This window comes from Lissotriton vulgaris, chromosome 2_1 (assembly GCF_964263255.1).
Source record: "Lissotriton vulgaris chromosome 2_1, aLisVul1.2, whole genome shotgun sequence".
Classification (NCBI taxonomy): Eukaryota; Metazoa; Chordata; class Amphibia; order Caudata; family Salamandridae; genus Lissotriton; species Lissotriton vulgaris.
In genome coordinates, this window is record NC_141687.1 from 578,914,265 (window position 1) to 578,939,124 (window position 24,860).

General features: G+C 46.3%; 1 protein-coding gene across 2 annotated transcripts in view; it reads right to left on the bottom strand.

The window, feature by feature from the left end:
• MYRF (myelin regulatory factor) overlaps positions 1–24,860 on the bottom strand; it is a 464,514-nt gene that overhangs the window by 241,963 nt on the left and 197,691 nt on the right. For both annotated transcript variants that reach the window (XM_086955588.1, XM_086955587.1), the window contains exons 2-3: positions 3,549–3,633; positions 546–857 (exon numbers count right to left, since the gene is read on the bottom strand). In XM_086955588.1, the coding sequence (XP_086811714.1) occupies positions 546–857; positions 3,549–3,633 (397 nt within the window). The remainder of the gene's footprint in view (positions 1–545; positions 858–3,548; positions 3,634–24,860) is intronic.

Consider the following 24,860-nt stretch of genomic DNA (forward strand, 5'->3'; position numbering starts at 1 on the left):
TCTTTTTTGGTAGTCATGGATTTTTCGCATTTGCCACATAAACCATCATCTGCTGCAAAATATTCACATTTTAACGTAAATAAAGTTTTGTTTCTAGCTTAAACGGTTAAAAAATTACTAAAAATGCAGCAACATGTTGCTGCTCAGCGGAAGGACTTTTGAAAAGGTTGACTGGCCATCTTTCTGTTGCTTATTGCAATAGGTGGGTTTTAAACTGGTGCAATCTATGCCAAGACAGTGTTACTAAGTGTAAAAATGGTAAAATAATTAAGTAATATCACAAAAAGTGCTGCATTGCTAGGCATAATTTGCCTTTTCTTGCTGCATTATTTGGTCCTCCCCTGCTGCATAATTCCAGTGGCCCTGACAATAGCCCCCGCTGAAAGTCGCACCCTGCAGTGCCCATTCTGACACTGCCCCACATTAGACTATCCCTCTTTGAAAATAACCTATTTAGTAGTGCTCCAATAAGAACCCGTTGTCCTAGCTACCACTATCCCACCCAAGAACAGTCCCACTCAAGAACCCTTCCCACATTTACCTACCCTGGTGCGTAAGATGCCTGTGGCTCCGATTTGATAGGAGAAACAATGCCGGTCATGCAGTGTCCACCGAGGTATGGTTTTGGTAGTGCCATGCCATTGTTATTGTTGCAGTTGTGGTGGGTATTGTACCCAGGCCCGCAGGGGTTCACAAAGCCAGTTCCTTGCCGCACAGGGATTGGACCCTGGGAACCAGCAAGAAGTAATCCGCTTGCATGTCCAATGTTCACACCGACACCGGATAGAGGTGGATTGGAGGAGCTGCAGGGCTGGTTATGGGCATACCCTGCAGAAGCAGAGATCTCTGGGAAGCATCTACCAAGGGAAACAAGCAGACACTGAGCATACCAGTCAGATTAGCCATGCTTCCTAACTAATCATCTCTATACAGATCCATCAGCAGCTCGCTCACAACATGGCTTATCACTAGCCATCACCTTACTTGTAATCACCGGTTTCAACACTGCGGCAAACCTGAGTGTTCTCAACCTTCCTACAACTTGAACCAACAGTCTTCCTTTAGAGCTACACCCCTCTACAATTCCAACCACCAGTTTTTCTACAGTTTTGCTAACCATCTACAAACTTGACAATCATCTACCCTACCCAACCAACACTAGCCACTCTAGAACTCAACCACCAACCCTCCTACAACTTTTTCTGTCAGCATCTATACCATTCAACCATCAACTTAACAAACACAATAAGCACTAATCTCTACGTCTGTCATAACCACCAGCTGCTCCCTAACACCAACCATAATCCAGATTACCATCAGCCATCATGTGGCTCTGATCGCACATTGAATCAAGTCTAACTGGAAACATGTCCAAAACATGGCTGACTTATCACCATCTCCTCTATAGCTTTATCTATCAGCCCTTCTACAAATTCACTGACCAGCAACTAATTTGCAACATTAATTAGAAGCCAAAAGGACCTGGCTTATGGCCACCAGCCCGGTAGTATTCAAACAACTTTCCTGTTTAGAAAAAAACGACAGTCATCAAGCAAATCACCAGTCTAGTTACCGCAATGGTTAAAAGCAGATACCAATATATTACTAACTTCTTCAAAATGTAACTAGTCTCCATATCTAAAACACTGTCAGCCTTTACAATTCTTCTAATCCCATCTGGTAGTTACAAACCAACCAAACCACATACAACCCTACAACATTACTATTCACCAGCATCCAAACAAACGCTCTAGCCACCATCCTCTCAACATGCCCTGTATACTACAACCTTCTCTGAAAATCCGCACCATTATTCACAGCCTTAATAATAACAACTATTGCCGTTATAATGGACTCACCTGCATTGCAACACTACCATGCAAACCATTTCCTTGTTCTAACTGCCAGCTCTGCATGCTGTCGTCCACTAACCACTGGAACCCTGCATCAACCAGCCCCTCTACAATTACAGACACAACACTCTGTAATACTTAAACTGCCAGTGCATTTCTAGCTCTCACCATTTCAATTCCCCCTTTAAAAATGTATAGTTAAACCCAAGCCACTCTACAATACCAACCACTCTGCAACAACTGCCACCACCACACTACAACTCAGCTACCGAACCCTTTTCATCTCTCGCCACAAGAACCCTCACACATCAAACCACAAGCCTCTCTAACTATAGACACGGGCCTCTCTACAACCCCAACCAGCCCATTTCTACAACTGACACAGTAGCCCCTCAACAGCTTTCACCATCAGTTTCTCCCCACTGTAGCTACAACCACAGACTCTCAACGACATCAACATCACACACAACAACACCCTCTACAAGAATCACTTACCCTTTTGCATTCAGAATGACCCAGCTCTTCTACAATCACAAACACCAGCCCATCCACAACCCAAGCCATCACCCCACTATGGTTCCAAGTCTGGCGCTCACTGACGTTGGAAACTGAGAGATTGAGAAAAGATGGTCTTGGGGCTAGAGAGATACAACTATGAGGGGCAGATGTCTCATTCTGTCAATAACAGAGCGATCATATTATGAGGAATCATGGATTGGATCATGTGACTCCATGGGACGGTGGAGTGGTGCTCTTTGGGGTTGGAGAGGATGCTGTAAGGAACTGGGAGGTATTCTCTGGGAGTCCGGGCATGATGCTATAAGAGATTGGTGTGAGGCACTGACCGGTTAAAGGTTGACGCTCTAAGCGATTGAGGTTGATTTTGTAGGAAATTTCAGATGATGTTCTGAGGCACTGGGGCCATTTTTTTAAGGATTGGCAAGGAAGCTCTGAAGAGCTGCACACCGAGGCCCTGGGGGATTGGGGATGAGTCAGGGATTCATTGGGTGTTATGCACTGAGATTGAGTGTTGGTGCCCTAATAGATTCAGGGTAATGCTGGGCGATAAGGAGGTGATGCTCAAAGAGATTGAGGGTTTGTGCCATACAGAATTGAGAGACGATACACCGAGTGGGGATACTGTGAGGGAGTTGTTAATGACACAATGGTTTGGGGATGATGCTTTAGGAGGTCCTATTGCTCAAATTAATCGTGGAAATGATTCAAGTGATGGTGTGCTGTTCTGGGGGATGACGGCTGCTTCTCCAAGGCAGTGATGGAGGATGCTCTAAGAGATTGGGGATAATGCACGGAGGGTCTTAAGTAAGATGCTCATTAGGACGGCTGGTCGTTATATGAGAGATTGAAAATGAAGCTCTCGGGGTGATGCTCTGAGGGATCGGGGGAGGTTCTCTAAGGGATGCTCCAAGTACTCTTTAAAGTAGGAGAGTAATGCTCTGGATTTTTGGCAGAAAATGCTTTCTAGATAAGCAGGTTGATGCACAGAGTGACTAAGGTTGATGTTCTAGGGGATGATGGATAATGATTGAAGAATTGGAGTGATGCTTTTAGTGATTTTGGGTGGTTCGTGGATTTGGGGGGAAACTGTTCCGGTTTGAAAACAATTTGATGCCGCATTGTGAATGATGCTGTGCAGAATGCTGGGGAAGTACTGTAAATAAGATAGGTACTCACATATCCGCCGAGTCCTCTTTGCTAATGTACTCTTCAAGAATGCTGGTGTCGATGTTACTCTCGAGGGGTCCGTTTATGTCATGGCCTGAGAGAGACAAAACAGGAGGCAGAGTGATGTTTCTGTGGCACGGAGATGCAGGAAACAGACCAGCAGTGCCAGCCTTTATCTGGGACAGAGACACGCACCGCAGAAAATCAATAACATCACAGCGCTTACCAACAAAAATCCCTCCCCATCTTTTCAATTCTAGAGTCTTTCTCTTTTTTCATTGTTTGTTTACAATCCTCTGACCTCATCTTCGATAGGCAGCACTCACACCACAGTGGGCAGTTAGTCTGTGGCAGTGGTAGATGACCTGGCAGAAGAAGACGCTCACGAGTGATTCCTAGTGGCCATACGGAATATGGCACCAACTGAGACTCTGATGAGGAAGTCTGAAGCATGCTTCAAGAGCAATATATTGTGTGTTTCTTTACTGGGAGATGGGTGTGTATGAAGTGGTCAGGGTAAATGTCCTCAGATACACAATTCACTGCTTAGGGTGTCAGTCATTCACAGCCCAGTGCCACTAGTTATTACAAGAAAGATGGATTGTGACTCACTAAACAGTGTGGGGATCATGTCAGAAGAAGAGAAAGAAACATTGAAAATAGTCAAAAGTGTGGTCTCCCTAGAAAAAACCCATGAAAACTTAAATACTTTGCAAGCACCCGGCCAGCATTTAGTTTCATATCTGGGTGTGTTGTAAACGCTGGTTGTCATTTTATGATAACTTTGTAGCTTTTTTTCCTTTAGATCTCAAAGTACACCAAAAAAACAAAGTAGTTAGCGAGGTCATTTTAAGTCTAAAATGATGAGGTGATTCAGGCAGTGGTTTCTTGGTCAGCTCAGTTTTAAGACGTTTATTAAATGTGATGTAAATGGTTCAGCTCTGACTTGGGGGGTTCAGAATGTTCCACAGTTTAGGGCCTAGTACTATTTATTAATCAGGTGCAATTTTTTAGCCACTTGTAGGGGCGTTGTAGAAGAATAGTTCTACAGCATCCACTTGTTGTGACAGTATGGGGCCAGCTCATACTTTATATCAGCTTCCGTCAGACTTTTAACATACAGTAATTATTCTCTGATTATTAATTACTAGAATCCTAACAATGGTTCAAGTGTGATACTTAAAGTACCAAAACATACATCCTAATATACCAAAATAATTTTCAAGTTATACAAAAAAGAAGAAAGAAGAATCATAAACAGTGAGAAAAAAGTGCCCAAATACTGTTTAGATAAAGAATACCCATGCATAAATTAACTCATTATATAGAAAATGTATTAACACAGGATAGATAATCAAGCCAAAAATGTATAATAATAATGGCGCTCAAAAGGTTACACAAACAACAATACAAACAATACAATATGTAATCAAAAAAGTGGCTGAGGAAGAAATTATACAAATAAGAAGTTTAGGACAAAACAGAAACAACATATGGCAAAAAATGTGTCCTATTCAATTAAGGCCATATGTAAATGTCGATGGCGTTTCGCCCATAGTGAAGTTAGATGGTCATCATCAGTGCAAAGCAATGAATATAGGAGTGTCCAAGAAAATTAAATAAAACATCTATTCCAAGAATATGTTCAACAGAAAAATTCGAGTAAATTTCATTCATATGAAGTTCGTAAGCATCACTGTACAGTTAAGGTAGCGCCCTTATCCAGCAAATCCAAAGACTAGATCTAAGTATCTCAACCCTAACGAATCATGAGGGACTGCCACCCAACAGCTAAACCAATAGCTGTTCTACTTCTTCAAGTTAACCAGAGATCCACCCCAATTTGTGGCAGGAGACTGATATATGTCTCACCGCCAGTCCAGAAAGATCTGGCGAAGACACTCTCCGGGCTGGTAATCAAATTAAATAAACGCTATCCGGTTGTCACAAAACTTCATGTGAAATTACAGGCAAAGCATGGAAAGACGTGGGCCTTACAGGTTTTCAAGGTCCCATCCGATGGGCTCAACTTCCCGCTGGAAAAGTTGACCAGCATGCCGATCGAATCTTGTTCCGGGCAGATGTTTATGATTATTAATTTGACAGCAACAGTTCACCAAAGTCAGAATTTTTATGAGCGTGTCTCGTTGAAGTAAACTTTAAAAAAAACATAACCTATATAATGGAAATAACTTAGAGTTAGGTTCTAACATTATCACATGCCAACTAATCAATTTAATAAAACCTTTGAACCATTTATGTAGACGAGTCAAGTCCTGTTCCGTCCCATCAGCTAATTGCAGCACATAACTTAAAAAAAAAAAATAGGTTCTGCTTGCTTTAAAATTACTGGGAAACAGATTTTCTACCCAATATCTCATTCTTTTTGAAAGGGCGTATTATCTGCCCCCAGCAATTTTTCCCACTGCCAGTAGCAACATAAATTGAAAATAGGTTTTTCTTGAAAGGTGGGCAGACGATGCCAGTGTAACCATTTGCTCCTCATAAACCACAATTATGTCAACTAACACCGGATGAGTTCCTTAATTTTCCTAAACAGGCTCCTTCGTCTTTCAGGAGGAGCCTTTTGAAGCGCACATACTTCAAAATTTGCAAACATTCATGACAAGAATTTTCAATTCTATTAAGGACTAGGAGGCGAGGATTATGCTTTCTCATTTCTTTAATGAAATGCTCAGCAGCCAATCAAAAAACAAAACTACAAATCCCATGAACACTTGGGAATGACCCTAGAGGAAACACTATATAAGGTCCAAACACTAGTCCTTCTTCCTCTTTCTTTGGGTAAGCAGTTCCACATCAAAAAACAATCCCAGGTAGAGTAACAACAAAAGTTCCAAGCAAGCCGCCGAAATCCAAAGGATCTTGTAACAGAAGATGGAGGTATCCTGGATCCGGGCGCAAGGAGACAGAGGAGACTCTCGAGGCAGAGCAACCACATAATTTCTGGTCTGAACCTGTAAAAGATACAGAGCCGTAATATCCCAATAATGGAGAAAATTAAAGCAAGACAGGGGGGGGAAAAAAAACAAGGAAAAATATAACTGCAACAGTATGCAAAATGTTATACAGTACATGAAAATGCAACATAGTTACAATCAGGGTGGGATAATCCTCGCCTCCTAGTCCTTAATAGAATTGAAAATTCTTGTCACGAATGTTTGCAAATTTTGAATTCTATGTCAGGACAGGAGGCTCCGATTATGCTTGTTTAAAGCTCATCCACCACAACAGAGGCAACACTAACAATTGGTTTATAATAAAATTGTTTGAAAACAGAGTCTGAAGACCAGTCTGCAGCTTTCATGATGTCAAACAAAGTAACACCCATGGAGTAAGCTTTTGAGGCCATTGCCCCTCTAGCAGAATGTGCCCCAAACACAGAAACATCAATGCCCGCCTCGGACATGAGCCAGCGCACCCAGCGAGCTAAAGTAGCCGGTGCAACAGGACGGAAAGGCTTCTGTAAGGCGATCAACAACTGGCCTTGCATGTCTGCGCGTAAAGAAGCGGTACTCACCTCGTAATCCTTCAAACACTGGACAACACAAAGATTGGGATGATCAGGAAAAGAAGGATACGTTATGGAGGAAGTGTTGGTTTTAGTCCTCCTAGAGAGAGTGAAAGTAACACCCTCAGGGGTGAAACTGCGACCCGCAAGATATAAAGCACGAATATCCGAAACACGTTTGCAAGAAACCAGACACAGTAACATGATCAGTTTTGCAGACAACTGTTTACGGGATAACAAAAGATTAGAAGGCCAGGCCTCCAAAAATTTCAGGACAACCGAAACATCCCACAAAGACACATACTTCGGTGTGGGGGGTTTCGCAAGACGAATTCCTTTCAGCAGTTTGGAAAGCAAATGATGTGCACCAACAGGCTTACCATCAATGTGGACATGGCCCGCAGAAATGGCAGAACGAAAACTATTAACAGTCCGATAAGCCAGACCGGAAGTGGCCAAGGAAGTCAAAAAATTAATGACTAGACTGATATCCGCCGAAACGGGATCAACCTCCCGTTGAACACACCAATCACTCCAGCGTTTCCAGGCTCCTCGATACCGCTTGTGGGTATTGGGAGACCAGGCGTTACTAATGAAGTTGGCAGCTTCGCTAGAAATGCCTGGGACCGACCAACGATCCCCGAGATTCGCCATGCTAGCAACTGGAGAGTGCCGGAGAGAATGAGGGGATGCGGATCTCCGAGAGGATCCTGCAACAGATTCCGCTTCAGGGGAAGAAGGAGGGGAGGTGCGCAGCACATTTCCAAGAGAACCGGGAACCACGCTTGAGCCTTCCACAAGGGAACAATCAGAATCAGCTCCGCTCGAAATCGTTTGGTGTAAGCAAGGACTCTGGGAAGCATCATAAACGGGGGAAATGCATAGCAAAGAGTCGATGGCCACTGTTGGAGAAAAGCATCCGTGGCCAGAGCTAAGGGGTCCGGTCTCCAGCTGTAAAACTGGGGAAGCTGCGCATTGAGGCGAGAGGCAAAAAGATCCAGGTGACACTAGCCCCAATGTCGAAGAATGGCGCGGAAGACTCGAGGGTGAAGTCTCCAGTCGCTGAAATCCCGAAGATATCGGGAGTGCCAATCCGCAACCTGGTTGTTGCGGCCCGGAAGATACTCTGCAATAACCGTGATCTTCCGGTGGAGGCAAAAATGTCAAAAATCCTTGGCAATCTCCGCTAATATCTTGGACCGTGTCCCGCCCAGTTTGTTGACATAGCGGACTGCCGACACGTTGTCCATCCGGAGAAGAATACAACAACTCGCCTGTAGGGGGGAAAAACACCGTATCGCAAAGGAACCCGCCAGGAGTTCCAGACAATTGATATGGAGAGACAACTCCTGGGGTGACCAACGACCCCCTGTCGAAACTGACCCGCAACGGGCTCCCCAACCCCATCGACTGGCATCCAATTCGATCACCAGTTCTGGAGACGAACCGAACAGGGCTCGACCGTTCCAGGGCTCCATGTGGTCCAGCCACCATTGCATCTCCATCCGCACCTCCTCTGAAAGAGGAATTTGATCCGAGTAGCGGAGGCCTTTCCGGAGATGCTGAATCTTTAGGCGTTGCATCGCCCGGTAATGTAGAGGACCCGGAAAGATTGCCTGAATGGAGGACGCTAGAAGACCTACCACACGTGCCAACGACCTCAACGACACAGTCTGTTTGGAAATAACAGACGTCAATTCTCTCCTGATGTAACGGAGTTTCTGATTGGGTAAGAGAAGCTGGCAAGTCAACGAATCTATCTGAAATCCCAGAAAATCGATAGACTGAGTGGGAACCAAAACCGATTTCGGAACATTGACTAGAAAACCCAGAGACTGCAAGAGTGTGATGGACCACTCCAGATGTTGCAGAAGCTTGAGAGGGCAATCCGCCATAAAAAGAATGTCGTCCAGGTATATAATCAGCCTGACCCCCCTGGAACGAAGATGTTCTACAACTGGCCTCAGCAATTTCGTGAAGCACCATGGTGCCGACGAAAGGCCGAACGGGAGAACCTGATACTCGTACTATTGTCCCAGCCATTGAAACTGGAGGAATCTGCGATGGGGCCTGTAAATCGGGATAGACAAATATGCATCTTTCAGGTCCAGACGGACCATCCAATCCCCTTCCCGAAGGAGATCCCGCAGAAGATGGATGCCCTTCATCTTGAAGTGCCTGTAGACCACCCCGCTGTTGAAGTCTTTCAGGTTGAGAACCAGGCGAGACCCGCCTCCTTTTTTCTCGACCAGAAAGACCGAGCTGACAAAGCCCTGTGGATGGCGTTCGGTAGGAACAATCGCCCCCTTGCTGAGGAGTACCTCTATTTCCTCCGACAGACAAGCCTGAGAGTGACTGGAAAAAAGCATAGGGGTCGGCAGACGGGTTTGATGTATTGGGTGATAGAACTCTATCTTGAACCCTTGAACGGTTTCTAGCACCCAAGCATCGTTGGAGATCATGCACCAATTGTTCAGAAAAAATTGCACTCTGCCCTCCAACATCACATCGCATGCTTGAATTAGGCTCACCTGTAGCTCCGGAATCTTGATATTGGCCTTGGTGGCCACCAGATCTTCCCTTGCCGTATTGGCCTTTTCCTTTACGGGAAGGATAGAAATTGGTGCGGGTGGAGTAACCAGAGTCGTACTGACCACCACGCTGCTGCGAAGAACCCCTCTGGGACTGCTGCTGCGACCCACGGCCGAACGATCGTCCCCGTTGTCGTCCGGCCTTGGTAAAAACCGGATGCATGGCCCGGCGCAAGGACGCCTGCGCTTTGTCAATTCCGCTGAAGGCGGACACAAATTTAGTCAACTCCTTGAGGAAGGGTTGTCCGAAAAGAAGGCCCTGCGCCTCCGGGCCGGCCTCAGAAGTTGCCAATTCGGCCAATTTCGGATCCAATTTAAGGAGAATGGACCTACGCCTTTCAGCAGAAATGGTGCAGTTAACATTTCCGAACATGCACACAGCCCTCTGAGCCCATTCGATGAGTTCATCCGGATTGACAGTCGCTGAAGCCTCCTTCGCCTTGAAGCCCAGATCTAGGATTTTAGAGAGGGGGCCCAACATGTCCATCAATTTATCCTGGCAAGACCGCCAGGAACGGTCGAGGCCTTTTTTAGGATCCTTAGAGTACTTTTTAAGGTAGGTAACCATCATTGGGTCCACCTCCGGAGTTTCTGCAATGTGGTCCGCAAGGTCCGGTCTCGGGCACTCGGAGCGCAGTCGAGCTCGGACCGGCGCCTCAAAGGGTTGGCGAACATGCGCCTCAAGATAAGCGGCCACTGCCGGAGCGGGCAACCATGACGTAGAATTCGGATGAATAATATCCTCCGGTTCGAAATTCAAAAGTGGGGGACGCTCAGGAGCGTCAACAAAACGCTCCTTGCGGAGACGCTTCTTAGGAGGAGAAGAGTCGTGACCTGAAGAGGCCTGAGCATGGTCCGACTCCTCCATGGAATGTGACGCAGAAGTTTTGGGCTTTTCTGAAGACAAAACCTTCGCCAGTCTTTGAAAGTCCGATTTGTGAGGGTTATGAGGCGATTTAGCGGCCTTTTGGGAAGGAGGTAACCAGCCCTGCTGAACAGCATACTCATTCAAATGACGTTTGAGGGGGTTAATAGCCCTAACCAGTGCCTTGTTCACTGAGAGTTGTACACCTTTGCCCAGTTCTTCAACCAGGTTGTACTCTAGAGAGTCATCCTCCTCTTCATCGTAATAGCAGTCATCATCTGCGTCGTAATAATCAGCCATTGCACCAAAGCACAAAATTCAATGCCCACTAGATGACTGAACAAATATTGAGTATCAGAGATACAAATAAGGGGGAGTGATAACCCCAAAGCAGGCTAAATAGAGGTTGGAGATACCAAACTCAAGGCAAAAAATTAAAACGTGGAGGGAGATAAGCCTGCCAACAAAAACCACTCTAGGCAGAGCCTATGCACAATAACAGTCAACCAAAACACTTTCCTGTGCTCCGGCGTAGACGGGGTCGAAAGTTCAGGGCTGTGGGCGTGAGCGCTGGTGAGAAGCGTTCTTTCACTCGACCGGCGTGAGGCGAACAGCCTGAAACCGGAAACAAAGCAACGCGCATGCGCGACGTTGCTGCCGCTGAAACACCGGCTCGAGAGCGCTCGCGCTCTCCCAAGAAGCCGACGACCCCTGCTCCCACTCCACCAAAGCAACCGGGCACAAAAGCGGCCAGGCGCAGGGAGGTGAACACACGCTCCCAGGAAGACACGCCGCTAACGGACGCACAAATACCGGCACCGAAGCCGAGCAAGAGTACACAAGCGCCGCGCACAAAATTACAAGCAGCGGAATATAAGGCAAGTGTACACAACCAAAGCAGAGCAATAACAATTAAAGCAATGCAAGAAAGGTAAAGAGACTTAACTGGCTGCGGAGCAGCAAAGAAAGAGGAAGAAGGACTAGTCAGTGTTTGGACCTTATATAGTGTTTCCTCTAGGGTCATTCCCAAGTGTTCATGGGATTTGTAGTTTTGTTTTTTGATTGGCTGCTGAGCATTTCATTAAAGAAATGAGAAAGCATAATCGGAGCCTCCTGTCCTGACATAGAATTGATTTCCATGTTGTGATTAGTCATATATATTCCGGTCTAACAGTGAATAGTACAAAATAGTGCTATCCTCTTTGGTGGGTGTACTTCCAACCATGTAACTTAGTTTAATATCCCAAGAGGTAATTTCACATCTTTTTAAATTCTGGCTTGAGTGCACAGCAGTGGCCTGACTTTATCTAATAACAAAAAAAAAGAGCTTTCTGATTACTTCTGAGAGAGGTGTAGGCTCCACTCACAAGCTGGCTCCTAGAAGTAAAGGACTTGATGGAGCTGACGTCATAGGCTTCCACTGAGAATAGTGCTCCTCATGCACTTTTTGACTTGTGGCAACATTTCAAGCAGGATTGAGTTTCATATTGTGGCAAGCCAATGATCATGCTTAAAGACCTAATCTGTTTATTGTGAAATGTTACTATAATGGCAGTACGCCTGATGTATGTATTGTGAAAAGCATGTTAGCTTGAATTCATTTGAGGGTGGATTGTTATTACTCTGCATGAAGGCCTGCAGAGTGGGATTTTGTGACATGGAATCTCACAATTTACTGCCGTAGGTTGGATTTGGCGGTGAGGGGGTCCTTGGTGAGGGAGAGGATCAGATGGGTGTCGTCGGCGTAGGAAATTATGTTGAGGTCGTGTAGTCTGGCGATGCGAGCGAGGGGAGCCATGTAGACGTTGAACAGCGTCAGACTGAGGGAGGATCCCTGCGGGACGCCGCAGATGGTTTTGGTGGTTCCGGATTGGAACGGGGGGAGGAGGACTCTCTGGGTTCTGTCGGTGAGGAAGGAGGTGGTCCAATCCAGGGCCTTATTTCGAATACCTGCGTCGTAGAGGCGTGTGCGAAGAGTGTGGTGGCAGACGGTTTCGAAGGCGGCGGAGAGGTGCAAGAGGATGAGGGCTGCTGTCTCGCCATTGTCGAGTAGGATTCTCATGTCTGTGGCGGCGATGAGGGCGGTCTCAGTGCTGTGGTTGCTGCAGAAGCCTGACTGGGAGGGGTCCAGGATGCTGTTGTCTTCTAGGTAGCAAGTGAGCTGAGTGTTGACGATCTTTTCGATGACTTTCGCCGGGAAAGGAAGCAGGGAGATGGGCCGGAAGTTCTTGAGGTTGCTCGGGTCCGCCTTGGGTTTCATTAGTAGGGCATCGATCTTGGCGTGCTTCCAGCTCTCAGGGAATGTAGCGGTTTCCAAGGAGAGGTTGATGATGTTCCGCAGGTGGGGTGCGATGAGACTGTCGGCTTTGTTGGCGATGTGGTGGGGAAGAGGGTCAGACGGGGAGCCTGGGTGGATGGTGCTCATGGTCTTGATTATGTCCTTGGTGCTCACGTTGGTCCATGTGGTCAGAAGGTCGAGGTCGGTGGGGTCCGGTGTGTTCGACGCGGCGGGGTCCGTCGGGTTCATCCGGGGGTTGAAGCTGTTGTGGATGTTGGTGATTTTGTGGTGGAAGAAGGCAGCGAGGGTGTCGCACAGGGCTTCCGACGGTGGGATGTCGTTGGTGCAGGTTCTGGGATTGAAGATTTCCTTCACGATGTTGAAGAGCTCTTTGCTGTTGTGGGCGTTGTTGTCAAGGCGGTATTTGAACAAGGATCTTTTGGCGGTCCTGATGACGTGGTGATGGTTGCGAATGGCGTCTTTGTGGGCTGCGCGGTTTGCGGGTGTTCTATCTCTGAGCCAGATGTTTTCAAGTTTCCGGCAGGTGCGCCTGGAGGGTAGGAGCTCCGGGGTGAACCAGCTGGCTCTCTGGCTGGTGTCTTTGTTGGTGGGTTGTCTCACTGGTGCTACGGTGTTGGCACAGTCTTCCATCCAGAGTCTGAGGGAGCGGGTCCCATCCTTGGGGTCGGTGGGTATGGTCGGTGGGTCGAGTGCGAGGTGTGTTTCTAGTAGTTCCTTGGTGACTTTGCCCCAGCGTCGGTGGGGGATCTGTGGGGTGTGGTGGTGTGTGACGGGTTTCTGGAAGGTGAAGTGGACGCAGTGGTGGTCAGTCCAGGTGAGCTCGGAGGCGTGGCTGAAGGCAACGTGTGGGCTGGAGGAGAAGATGGCATCGAGCGTGTGGCCGGCGGTGTGGGTCGGGGTTGTGACAATCTGTTTCAGTCCGAGGGTGGCGAGGTTGTCGATCAGGGTGGAGGAGTTGCTGTCGTTGTTGTTTTCCAGATGGTAGTTCAGGTCGCCGAGCAGTATGTAGTTGGTGGAGGTCAGTGCGTGCTGATGAAGTCGGTGATGAAGTTGCAGAATTGGGAACGTGGGCCGGGTGGTCTGTAGACGAGGGTTCCTCTGAGGGTGGTCTTGGAGTCTGTGTGGATCTTGAAGTGCAAGTGTTCGTCGGTGGTGAGAGTGTTGTCGGTGTTTGTGGAGACCTTGATGGTGTTCTTGTGGATTATGGCGATGTCTCCTCCGACTCCGTTGGTGCAGTCTCTGCAGGAGATCTTGTATCCGTCGGGGATGGCCACTGCGATGTCTGGGGCGGAGGCTTCATTTATCCAGGTCTCGGTCAAGAAGGCGACCTCAGGTGATGTGGTGCTGAGTAGGTTCCAGAGCTCGACGGAGTGCTTGAGTGCGGAGCGGGTGTTGAGCAGGATGCATAGCAGTCGGTTGGGTTCTGTTGTTGTGAGTGCCTTGGCGTCGCTGTTGCAGGAGAAGTTGCAGTTCTGGCAGGTAAAGGGGCCGCGGGTGCGCTTGGGGGTGGCCTTGTAGCAGTTGATGGTCGGTCCGTGGTTGAGAGCGCTGAGGGTGGTGGTGTCGTAGTGGTAGCGGACGTCACTGGTGGCGTGAGGGCCAGGGGTTCTGGCGCTGGGCGCGGTCCAGGCGCGGACGGGCGCAGACGGACTTGCCTTAAGCACGCCTTCGGAGCGCCTGAGGCGGGCCAGCTGCGCGTGGTCGCACAGTGGCCGTCATTTAAGGTGAGGTGGGGAGGTAGGATCAGCTGGGAGGCGGGTTGGAGGGCACCAAATGGGCACGGGAGGCGGGGCAGCAGGGGGTGCAGAGGCGGGAAAAAACTATACGGCGGGGAAAGGAGAGAAAGCCTAAACAGGGTAGAGAACGAACAGGCACACAGCAGCAGCAACGGGCAGGGGCACAGGCGCACAGGGTTCAGAAGGATAGAAACGGGCGGGGGCACAGGCACACTGGATACAGAAAGGAAAACAGGCACACAGCAGCACCAGGGAAGCGGCAGCAATGGCGCAGGAGAGAAGTCCGGTGCAGGGGCACCAGGAGCGTGAGTCAGCAAGAATCAGCAAGGATGGCACTGGCAGGGGTGGCGCTGCAGCGGAGGGGGAGCGACCTACCAGGAAGGTCAAGGGTTCATTATTTTTACATAATAAAAAGTAGCTAAGTAAACGATTTTCGAAGAAGTGGCCGGAAATCTTATTAACTACTAGCCAATGCATTATTCCTCTCAATTCCAAATTCCTGTCTGATTTCAAGAACTTCCTTTTTCAAATTCTGCAACCCAGTCAAGGTTTATTTTATTTTAAATACATCCATCGAATCGAACATAAAAGGGGGAGTCCGCCTGTGGTGTGTTTCTCCCTGAAAGAGTTATGTTATTTAGGCTTGCAGTGCACTCTCCTTGCACACACGCATTGTTGCTGCGGTGACATGATGCCACTTGCAGAAAGGGAGAGCAGTCTGTAGGGATACCTTGGCTCCCTAGAAGGGACACCCGGCGCCCCCTGCTGGTGGTGTCTCAGGAGGCCCAAGTCTTGCCTTGCCCTGTACTGGCGAGCAGCGTGGACAATCATGCGTGGCGGGCCTGCAAGCCCTGCAAGGTTCCGTAGTTTCTGTTTATATAAACTCCTCTTCGTTATCTGCCTCCTTCGTACGAGGAGTCCTGCAGAGGTTTGGGTCTCGCGCCAGCGGAAACTGCCAAGGAAGCTGGTCCCGCACCTCAGAAAAGGGTGGGGCTACGAACTCGTCATTAAACCGAATGCATGGGCCTGGAATACACGTAACCAAAGCAGAGCTCTGCCCACGCGGTATCCACGAAGCTCCCTCAAGGTGCACTCCTCCTCCAACTTAAGGTCACTCTATAGTTGTTCGGATTCTGGGTGTCCTAAGCCCACCAGCGAGGCCACACACCCTCGCAGAGTCCTCCGCCTTTTCTCTTCTCATACTGTAATTTTCTCCCGCCCTGCTATGTGCGTTTGTGTAACGTTATATGTAAAGCGCCTTATGACGCCATTGTGCTATGTATAACATGTTTAATGAGAAAACAAATAAACCGCTTTTAATCTTGGATGAAATACATTCCGCAGAGTGCCTTTCCTCTTGAATAAGTGGCATCAACATCGTAACACAGCTGGACTCGTCTGGCAACAAACGACGAAATAGCGAATTACTTACAGGTCTCTGGTGCGGCACGCAGCTCACTGAGTTACCTTACTGGATTATGTTGGCAAACATGAACTTGGGCTTTTTTCTCCTGATAAAATCTCCTTCCCCGAGGGTCCTGCCCACCAGGCCCAGAGCAGACACAGCTGGCGAAACTGCCAAAAAGAATTAAGATGAAAAATACCTTCAGCTGATAAGAGCAGCAGAAAAGGCAAAGCTATTCTCGTGAAAGAAGGACTTGCCAAAGAATGTTAACCCTTTGTTTACCGTGTTCACAGGACTTCTTCCACTGGTCTGTCTAGGGCCGAGAGCCCGCTGCGCTTGCCACTCACTCGCCAGAGTCTGTTAATTTTTGGACTCTCCCACAGGCGTCAATTAGGGGTGTCTGCCCCTACACCCCTTGCAATCGTTGTTCCCGGGGTCATGAATACCAGTCCTATTTACTTTTTGTTGTTTCCACTGAGCCACTCGGCAACAAATAACAAACTTGGGGACATATGCTTCCCTCTCTCAGGGTTACAGGGTTTGTGATGTCCTTTCCAACCTCCCTGGTATTTTCATGATTCGGCGTCCGTGGGATGCTCTCCTTTTCTGTCCTCCTCCCAGGAGAGAGTTGACCCCATGACTGGCACTATTAGAGAGCCCAGGTGAAGGTCAGATAGCTCTTGGAAGGGGAGGTTGAAACGTTTCACTACTGTATTTGCATACAACCAAAGGCGAGCGATCCTGCAGTCTTGGATGCAATGGGTTCCCAGGTTAATGTGCCATGAGTGGACCTCTGTCTCTTGGGATCACACGATGGAAACCAGGCATGGCTAGCACGCTTCATGGTTTGGGGAGGATCATCTTTCCCATTGTGGACTTAACTTCTTCTACCAGAGGGTACAAGAAGCCCTCATTCGTTATGACAATTGCCTTCCATCAACTGTGTTACTGAGGCGTGCACAGACTTCTTCCACTATTTTATGGTGCGCTACTCATTCACAATGTGTACAGATTTGTCTCAATGACTGGAGGTGCGCACATCATCTATCTTACGTTCAATGGGACCTCTATCTGTCTCTTCGTTGCTGATGCGTGAAGCTGGTTCAGGTTTCTCCACTAGCATTCTTTTTGTGGGCAACCCTCTCCACTGCATACTCCCACAAACAGATCTTGGATGTTCTTGGCTAATTCAGGGTTCCCATGACCTGCTGCCAGCTGTCTTTTCCATTTCTTGGTGCCACCAGAGCTCCCTTTAACAGGAGGAACGGATTCTCCACTGTTTCTTTTCTGCCACAATGAAGACCTCAGAATGGAATTATTCTTTCTCTTAAACTGTGGAGAAGATTTTCTTCTCATGGTCTCAGCATGCCTTTTATGTTAAATTGGAGCACCTCCTTCAGATGAGCCCCGCACAACTTGGCCACCATACCTGGAGTTTTCAAGGCTTTGTTCTGCCGACCCTGAACTGTCTTCCATTCTAACAGATGAGCATGTCTTCTGGCTGCCAGATGTGTCCCATTTGTAAGCATGCAACCCCTTACTCAGCCAAAGACACGTTGAGTGAAATTAAGCCTGGGCTCCTGTTGGTCTCCATCAAAGCAGAACAATCCAAGGCTTCTTCCCTCACCCTGAAAAAGGATTCTAAAGGCCATCAGCAATGACTGAGCCATGTAAGTCGCAGCCCTGGTTTTAACTTGTGATCCTACATTGATCGACTTCAGTGGCGACTACACTCTCGGCTGTTGAAGTCCATGCAGTCGCATCCCTGGTGGATGTGGATAGCCTACTCCCTATCACATCCCTAGTGGATGTGGCGAGCTCAGTAAGAGGGAGTCAATTGGTAAAACCCATGCAAGGGTTTCTTTTGAAGAGCTCTGATGTAGACCCGTGGATAGTCGTTCTTCAGAATCCTTTCATTCCCTCTGCAGAAATTCCAAAGCTGATTTATGGGATGGCCGTCCCATCAGTGTTTTTTTATGCAAGTGTCTGATCTTTGCTTCCTCAGAGGTGCCAGAATCATAGTCCTAATATTAATAGCTGCATCAATGAGTTTTTTCTAAGGTGCTTGCCTTTCTGCTCTTTCTCTGTGGTCCTGGACGTCATTTAGGGGTCTCCAGGGGTCACATCTGCGACCCTTGGCCTGCCCCTTGCAACTCCTGGCACAGTCTTTGCCACCCCTGGCTTCAAAGGTGGCAAAATCAGTGGTAGGAATACCTGGACAGCTCATCCCTATGAGCCCCGGCTGGGGCACTACTTTTCTGGTTATCTCTCATTTTTTTTATTACACGAATAGAGAATAATATTGCACTATTCACTATTTGTGTCATAAAGAAAATAGTACAATTAGTTGGAATATGACTCTCCCTGTCAGCTGAGGTAAGCAAAAAATATTTTTTAATGTATGTTGTGTGCGTGCTTGCAGGTTAGAGTGTGCTTATGTGAGAGTGTGTGTGTATGTTTGTGTATGTGTAAGCATGTGTGTGTGTGTGAAAGTAAAGGTCAAATAGCGTGTGATGTCTCTTCAGTTACCCCTTGCATTTTTGTGAATTGACGCCCATATCTGCGGTCTCCCCCTAGAACTCCTGGAGACTTGAGTGCAGTGAACACAGAAAGTGGTAACCACCCCTCACTGATCGGATGCGTTTTTAACAAGCAGTCCCTGCTGTTATTCCGTAACTTCTGCACTTCCTTCTTAAGAAACAGCTTCTGTACATTCTAAGTGGAACCAGTGGGAGTGGAGCACTGTTCTCCGTTTCTTTTCGAGGGGAGAGCAGAGGACTCATCAGAATGGAAATTCCTGTCCCTGTCTCTTGGTGTTTCCGAATAATTCCCATCGTACATCCAATCAGGAGCCTTATCAAGAGAAAAGTGTTAAACCACAGAAAACCAGGCCTGTCTGGGGACATCATGTCAGTTCACCCTATTTCCACCCCCTTGCACTTTGCAATCTTTATTCCTCTGGGTGGGGCCCACGCTCTAGTTCTTAAGATATGCGACAGAGAAGGACCCAGTGGATCTCCACTTGGGCCTGCACAGGTGAGGCTCCCAGAAAGAGGTGTGAGATGTCCTGAAGCAGGGCGAAGGGACTATCCAGCCACAAAAATGTATGCCAGTGTCACGTGCAAAGCAGTACTGTGTCAGGGACGTCGTGGTCTAAGGGGACTCTGCAAAGTGCAGTCGGCAACAGTTATGGGGATTGAAGTATTTGCGCTCGTCGTGCATATCAGAATTAGGGGTAACCATACCGCCTACGAAGAACATTGACAATTAATAATAAGACCAACAAAGAAAATAACGTGGTGTTTTTGATGTTTTTGATGACACAATCTAACTTTTAATAAGAACATCTCATTTAAGCATTGGAGATTTTAGCTTTTTGAATTTGGGTTGGATTTGATTAAGGAATAAATAAAAATGCAAAGAGCCTTGAAGAAGTCTCGTGGAGACGAAATGCGCCGCTTCGGCTATGATGGCTATGATTCTGTACTGTGTTTTTAAAATAATCGAATGAAGTATCATCTATCGAATACAAAATAAAAGAAGAAAAAGTTTTCCATAAAGCAATTTGAGTTTCTAATGATTTTTTTCTTGGGAGATTATTTTGTCTGATCATGAAGGAAACTGAAACTGATACTGAGAATTATTAATTCTGTTATTTTTCTAATGACATTGTAACATTTGGGTATGTGCTGAGCCTTTCTGAATCTTGTATTTTTGGTCATCCAAAATTGAGGGAACTAGGGAGGTCAGGTTCCCAGCTCTTGCACTACCATTATCGCCCACACTTAACAGAACCATATATGTACCAGTGCAGGTCTTGGGTGCCTTGACCTTTCATTTTGTGTGTTTTAAGTCCCAGAATAACTCTTATTTTTGGAAATCATAGCATGGTAGTGGGCGAGGGATTATTAATGAAAAAATTATTTTGAACTTATTTCGCTTGCCAGGTAACAGGTTGGTACTGTTTTAATGCCAAATTCTGTTTATAGAAGAGCCCCTATTGGTGCACCTTTTAGCGTCAAATACAGAGAATGCAACTCATTTTGTTTCAGAATCTATGTGCATCCCTCCACCACCCTCCCTTCCGCTTCGTAGGGACAGACTGACACATAAGCAGCCTTGGTTTTATATGTTTTACCTTAATAAATGCAGGACAGCAAGTCCCAGAATGCAAACAAAATCTGACTGAATGAGCTACTCGGGCGACATAGGACTTCTTGAGATCTGTGAGACCTCTTTCTTGAGCCGGTCAAATGATTCTGAAAAGGAACAACGTGCACGGCCTCTAAAAGGCGGCTTTCTTTGCTTAGGCCTCGTTACCAGACACTGCAAGATGCCTGGTTGCAAAAGAGCTATTGTGGGCTTACCAAGAAACTACAGGGGCTTACCAAACCCTTGATGCTTACCACTGGTTTGCTTTATTGTCTCTCTATTTTGATTGTTTCTTATCCAATGACTTACCATGCCCCATCTTGTCGATCTTGTGTTTATCCCTCTCCTAGTGCATAGCCTCTTTACCAACCCTTTCATTGGCTGACCTGTGTCCTTCCAATGCAGACTTTTTTGGTTAAGTACTTAATGAGAGTGTATATATGTAGTGTGTGCATATTTTCAAGCTCTCTCCCTCTTGTCCTCCCCCCTGAATGCACGCTCCCCCATGCTCTATGTGTAGCTTGTCCAGTGTACATTTCCTCTGTTGACTGAAGTCCATGTTGCTCTTCCTCATCTTCTTCTTCTATCCCCATCCCTGTGTTGCATTTACTCTCATTTGCTTTCCTCTTGTCCTGTGTTGCTCTCACTCTCTCATGTGCTTCTCAGTCCCCTGCAATCCATGTTCTTCTCTCCATCATGTGCGTATCGCTCCGTGACCCACATGCTGCTGTCTCCCACCTGTGCTAATTTTCCCTTTCTCCATCCACCTGCTCCCTTGTTACCTCCTCCACCTATCTGGCACTTTGTTTTTTATTATGTGCGTTTTCTGTAAAAAAAGTCTTAATTTTTTAACTTACTGATCCAAGGGCATGCGCTATCTTGGATTGGTAAATAAAAAAGCAATGCAGATGGCGCCTGAGTCATTGTGCTGGCCCGTACATGCATTACGATGCCTGCATGTGAAAACATCCTCACACATGCATCCATCAGTGGAATGATGTAATCGCAAGCCGCAATGGTGTCATCACACCTTTTTCTTTTTTTTTTGCCAATGCTGCTGAGAATTAAAAAATATAATTTTTATTTTTATCCAACTCTGTGCAGCATCGCCAAAAGACATTGGGAAATAAATTAAGTGCCAAAGGTGTGACCTATTTCATTTTGCTGTCCTATCTAGTCTGCCTGACAGTTCTGTGCAGTGTGCAAGTGTAGTCCTTCTATGTCAATGGGTGTGGTCATTGTAGTGCTTCAATATATGGTCATGTTTAGTCCTCTTTCTATGTCATGTACATTTTTCTTTTAGTCCTATTTGTATGTCTAAGGCATGTCTATGGCTGTGAGACCTATTGTGGATGGTACCAAAGCTACAATGGGCTTTGTGGCCAGCCCATTGCTTAACTTTGGTTGGCTTTCTTGTCAATTTAACTTGCTTGCATCTTATTCAATGGCTTTCATTCATCTTCATAGTTATTTGCCCTCCTTTTGATTGGATTACCTGTACCCTTCCAATAAACACAGCATAAGCTGCTATTTATGAAACAGCCACTCTTTAAAATGCATTATTGTGCATGTTTAAATTAGTTTTTTTTATTTACCACTCCAAGATTGGCATCTGCAATCTTGGAAAAGTATATTAAAAAATAAGCAAAAGCAATACGTTGTATGCACATATGCGCATTGATGCATGATGCATGCACGCATGTTCGTAATTTTTTTTATTTTTGCCGATGCTGCAGAGAATTAGTGAAAACTTTTCTTTTTTTTCCTATAATGAACAGCTTTTGCAACAAGCTTTGGCAAAGATAGTAGGTCGACAGGCGAGAACTCTTGCCTATGCCAATGCATGTTTTAAAATCTGGTCACCAGGCCTGCCAAATCATACAGTGCTGCAGTGTAACACACGGTTTCACACCCCATCACACGGTGACCCCATAAAGAGACACATTTACAAGATGAGTTGAAAAGTCTTTCATAGAATACGTTTCCAGCTTAGGTGTGAATGAGTCACAGAACAGGGCTCCATTTAAAACCTTACCAGGAAATCGAAGGTGGTTACTTTGGGAAAGGCAGATGGGGGCTATTTAGGTAGAGCAGGGCGTCCCAAAGCCCTACTTGCCAAGGCCCTCCCCCTAGCCAAGGCCACTACCCCTTTTGTGAACTATGACACTGTGGAAATTATCTTAAGGTTGGCAGGTTTAGGTTCACCCTAGATAGGGAAAGTAGCCAGCCTATGGCTAGTTAGTTTATTGTTCACAGGGGCTAGACAGTGAATGTTCTTGTCTATGGTGTGTGAGCTCCTCGTTGTGTAAGGAATAGGGCAATGTGAGTGTAATGACTCAGAAAATGTTAAACACTGTGGATGAGCACTCCTCCTGAAAGCTGAGTGAGCACCATCTATTGGTGAGAGTGGGGAGGAGAAGGGAGTGGGTTACAAATACTTATTTGTCTGATGCATAATCTCATTACATTAAAAGTAACCCTGGGCGGAGTTCGCTCCACGGAGTGGAAAAAAAAACGCTGCTGCGCTATACGGAACTGCGCAAGCGTCAGAGTGCAATAGAAAAATGCTGTTTACGGTGATTTGCGATGCTGGGTGCTTGCCCGCACTATGCAATCATCACGTCCGGCACCATGCACAGCGTAAGCAGAGGCTGCTTTTCTTTCTGCCGCTCAAGTAGATTTTTACTAGAGCTGCAGCTTTATCAACTTGAATGGAAAGTTTCTCAACACGAGCAGTCGCAAGCATGCACAACCATTCACAGTGAGATATCTGATACCCCTGCGTTGAGAAATCCCGCTGGGTCATTGATTGTCCACGCTCACACTCATCAACTTGATATTGACAATCGAGAACGTGGAAAACCCTCGCCAGCAAGTGGATTTTCCTCGCTCGCTCTCTACCCAATATGACATTGACGAACGTGAGCAAGGAAAAAAACTCCGCTCCGCAACGCAATTCGGAGTTTTTGGGAACTCTGCGGTCTCCTCGTAATGCGGAGTGGGGAAAACTCTGTGAGCAGAGCAGAGTTCACGCCCAGGGTTAATTAAAAGTCGCAATGTGCATTTTGATCTAACTATAATGTCATTTTAACCATTCTTTTTTTCAGCAAATTTCTAGAGTTTTTTTAACGTAAAGTAAGATCTTATTACCAGATTCAGCCCCCCCCTATTGGTGGGCAAACCCCTGCAGCACACAGCCTCCTGCAATGTGGAGAGTGGGTTTGGCCGCAGCCAACATCCCCTTTTGGCAACCAATCCCGCCCACTGTGCACAGCCTATGGCTGGTTGGGTGCAGGGCCCCCTCCGTGGGCTGCCAACGCCCCATGGACACCCACCCCACATTTTTTAAAATGATTTTTCTCTGTTCTCTGTCCCTTGGGAGTCGCTCTGGATCCGGTGGCTGCCCAATATTTTTTTTAAATTATGGGCCATGGGGAGGTTGCTCTTGCCCCCGCCCACAAGGGCCTGAGGGTCTGAGTGACCATAAGCAGCAACCTTATATGGGATTTCGTAAACAGTTTGAGGACAGTAGACCAAGTCCCTGAGTCCTATAATGGCTGCTCGCCACTGCAACATTTCTGCTCATGTTGTGGCCAGCCAATCAGAGTGCTTGTTTCAAATAAGCCCCCCTCAGACAATCGGATGGTTTGATTTTTTTTTAAATAACTTTACTGAACAGATTTATACCAAATCTCAAAAAGCATGCTTGGTACAAATCTAGCTTTCTGCCAAATTTTGTGTTATTCCATTCAGCTGTTGTGACTGTAATACTGTGTTAAATTCCCCATAGAAATTCCACGGGGAATCTGTGTTTTGGGACACCCTCATTTTCTTCGTTCCCCGCTTGATGTATTATCCCAAAACTTTCCAGGAAGGAGCGAAGGTGGCAGATTTTTTTTTGTGGAAAATTTTGTGAATATTTATCAAGCAGTGCCAAAATTATTAGCAAGGGAAACAAGCATTTGCAATGCAATAGGTCTCGCATTAGGAAAGTTTGAGCTATTGGTATTGTAAATGACACATTTTTTATTTATGTTTTGCTTTTGAAAATAACGAAATTAATAGTTTTGTCATTTACAATTCCATTAGTTATAACTTTCGCAAATGTGACACCTATAGCATTTGTAATGCAATATGTGTTGTATTTACGTGACTTACATGTATTGATATTACAAATAACAATGGCTTTTAATTTTTTTCCAATAATTAATATTTAAATACAAGTTATTGTAATTTATAATGGCAATAGCTTAGTTTTGTAAATAACTTTTGTGAAGATTATGTTCAGTGTATTTTATTGTGACGAAAATCCAAGAACAGAAGTGAAATATTAACATCTTTTTGTTACATTTGTAATAAAGCTTGAAACATTGAGAGAAGATATTTGAACCAGGTGTTGTTGAATGGTTGCACAGATTGATGCTGTGGTAGCGCTGATTGATGTTGTGATGGCGAACGAGTGATGCTATGGCGTTCAGTGATGCTGTGGTAGCACATAGTGATGTTGTGGTGCCCCTGAGTGATGCTGTGGTGGTGCTGAGTGATGCTGTATGCTATGCTATGTTTTGTTTTGCTATCCTATGTTTTGTTTTGTTATGCTGTGCTATGTTTTGCTATCCTATGCTTTGATTTGTTATGCTAGGCTGTGTTTTGTTATGCTATGCTATGTTTTGTTATGCTATGCTATGTTTTGCTATGCTATGCTATGTTTTGCTATGCTATGTTTTGCTATGCTATGTTT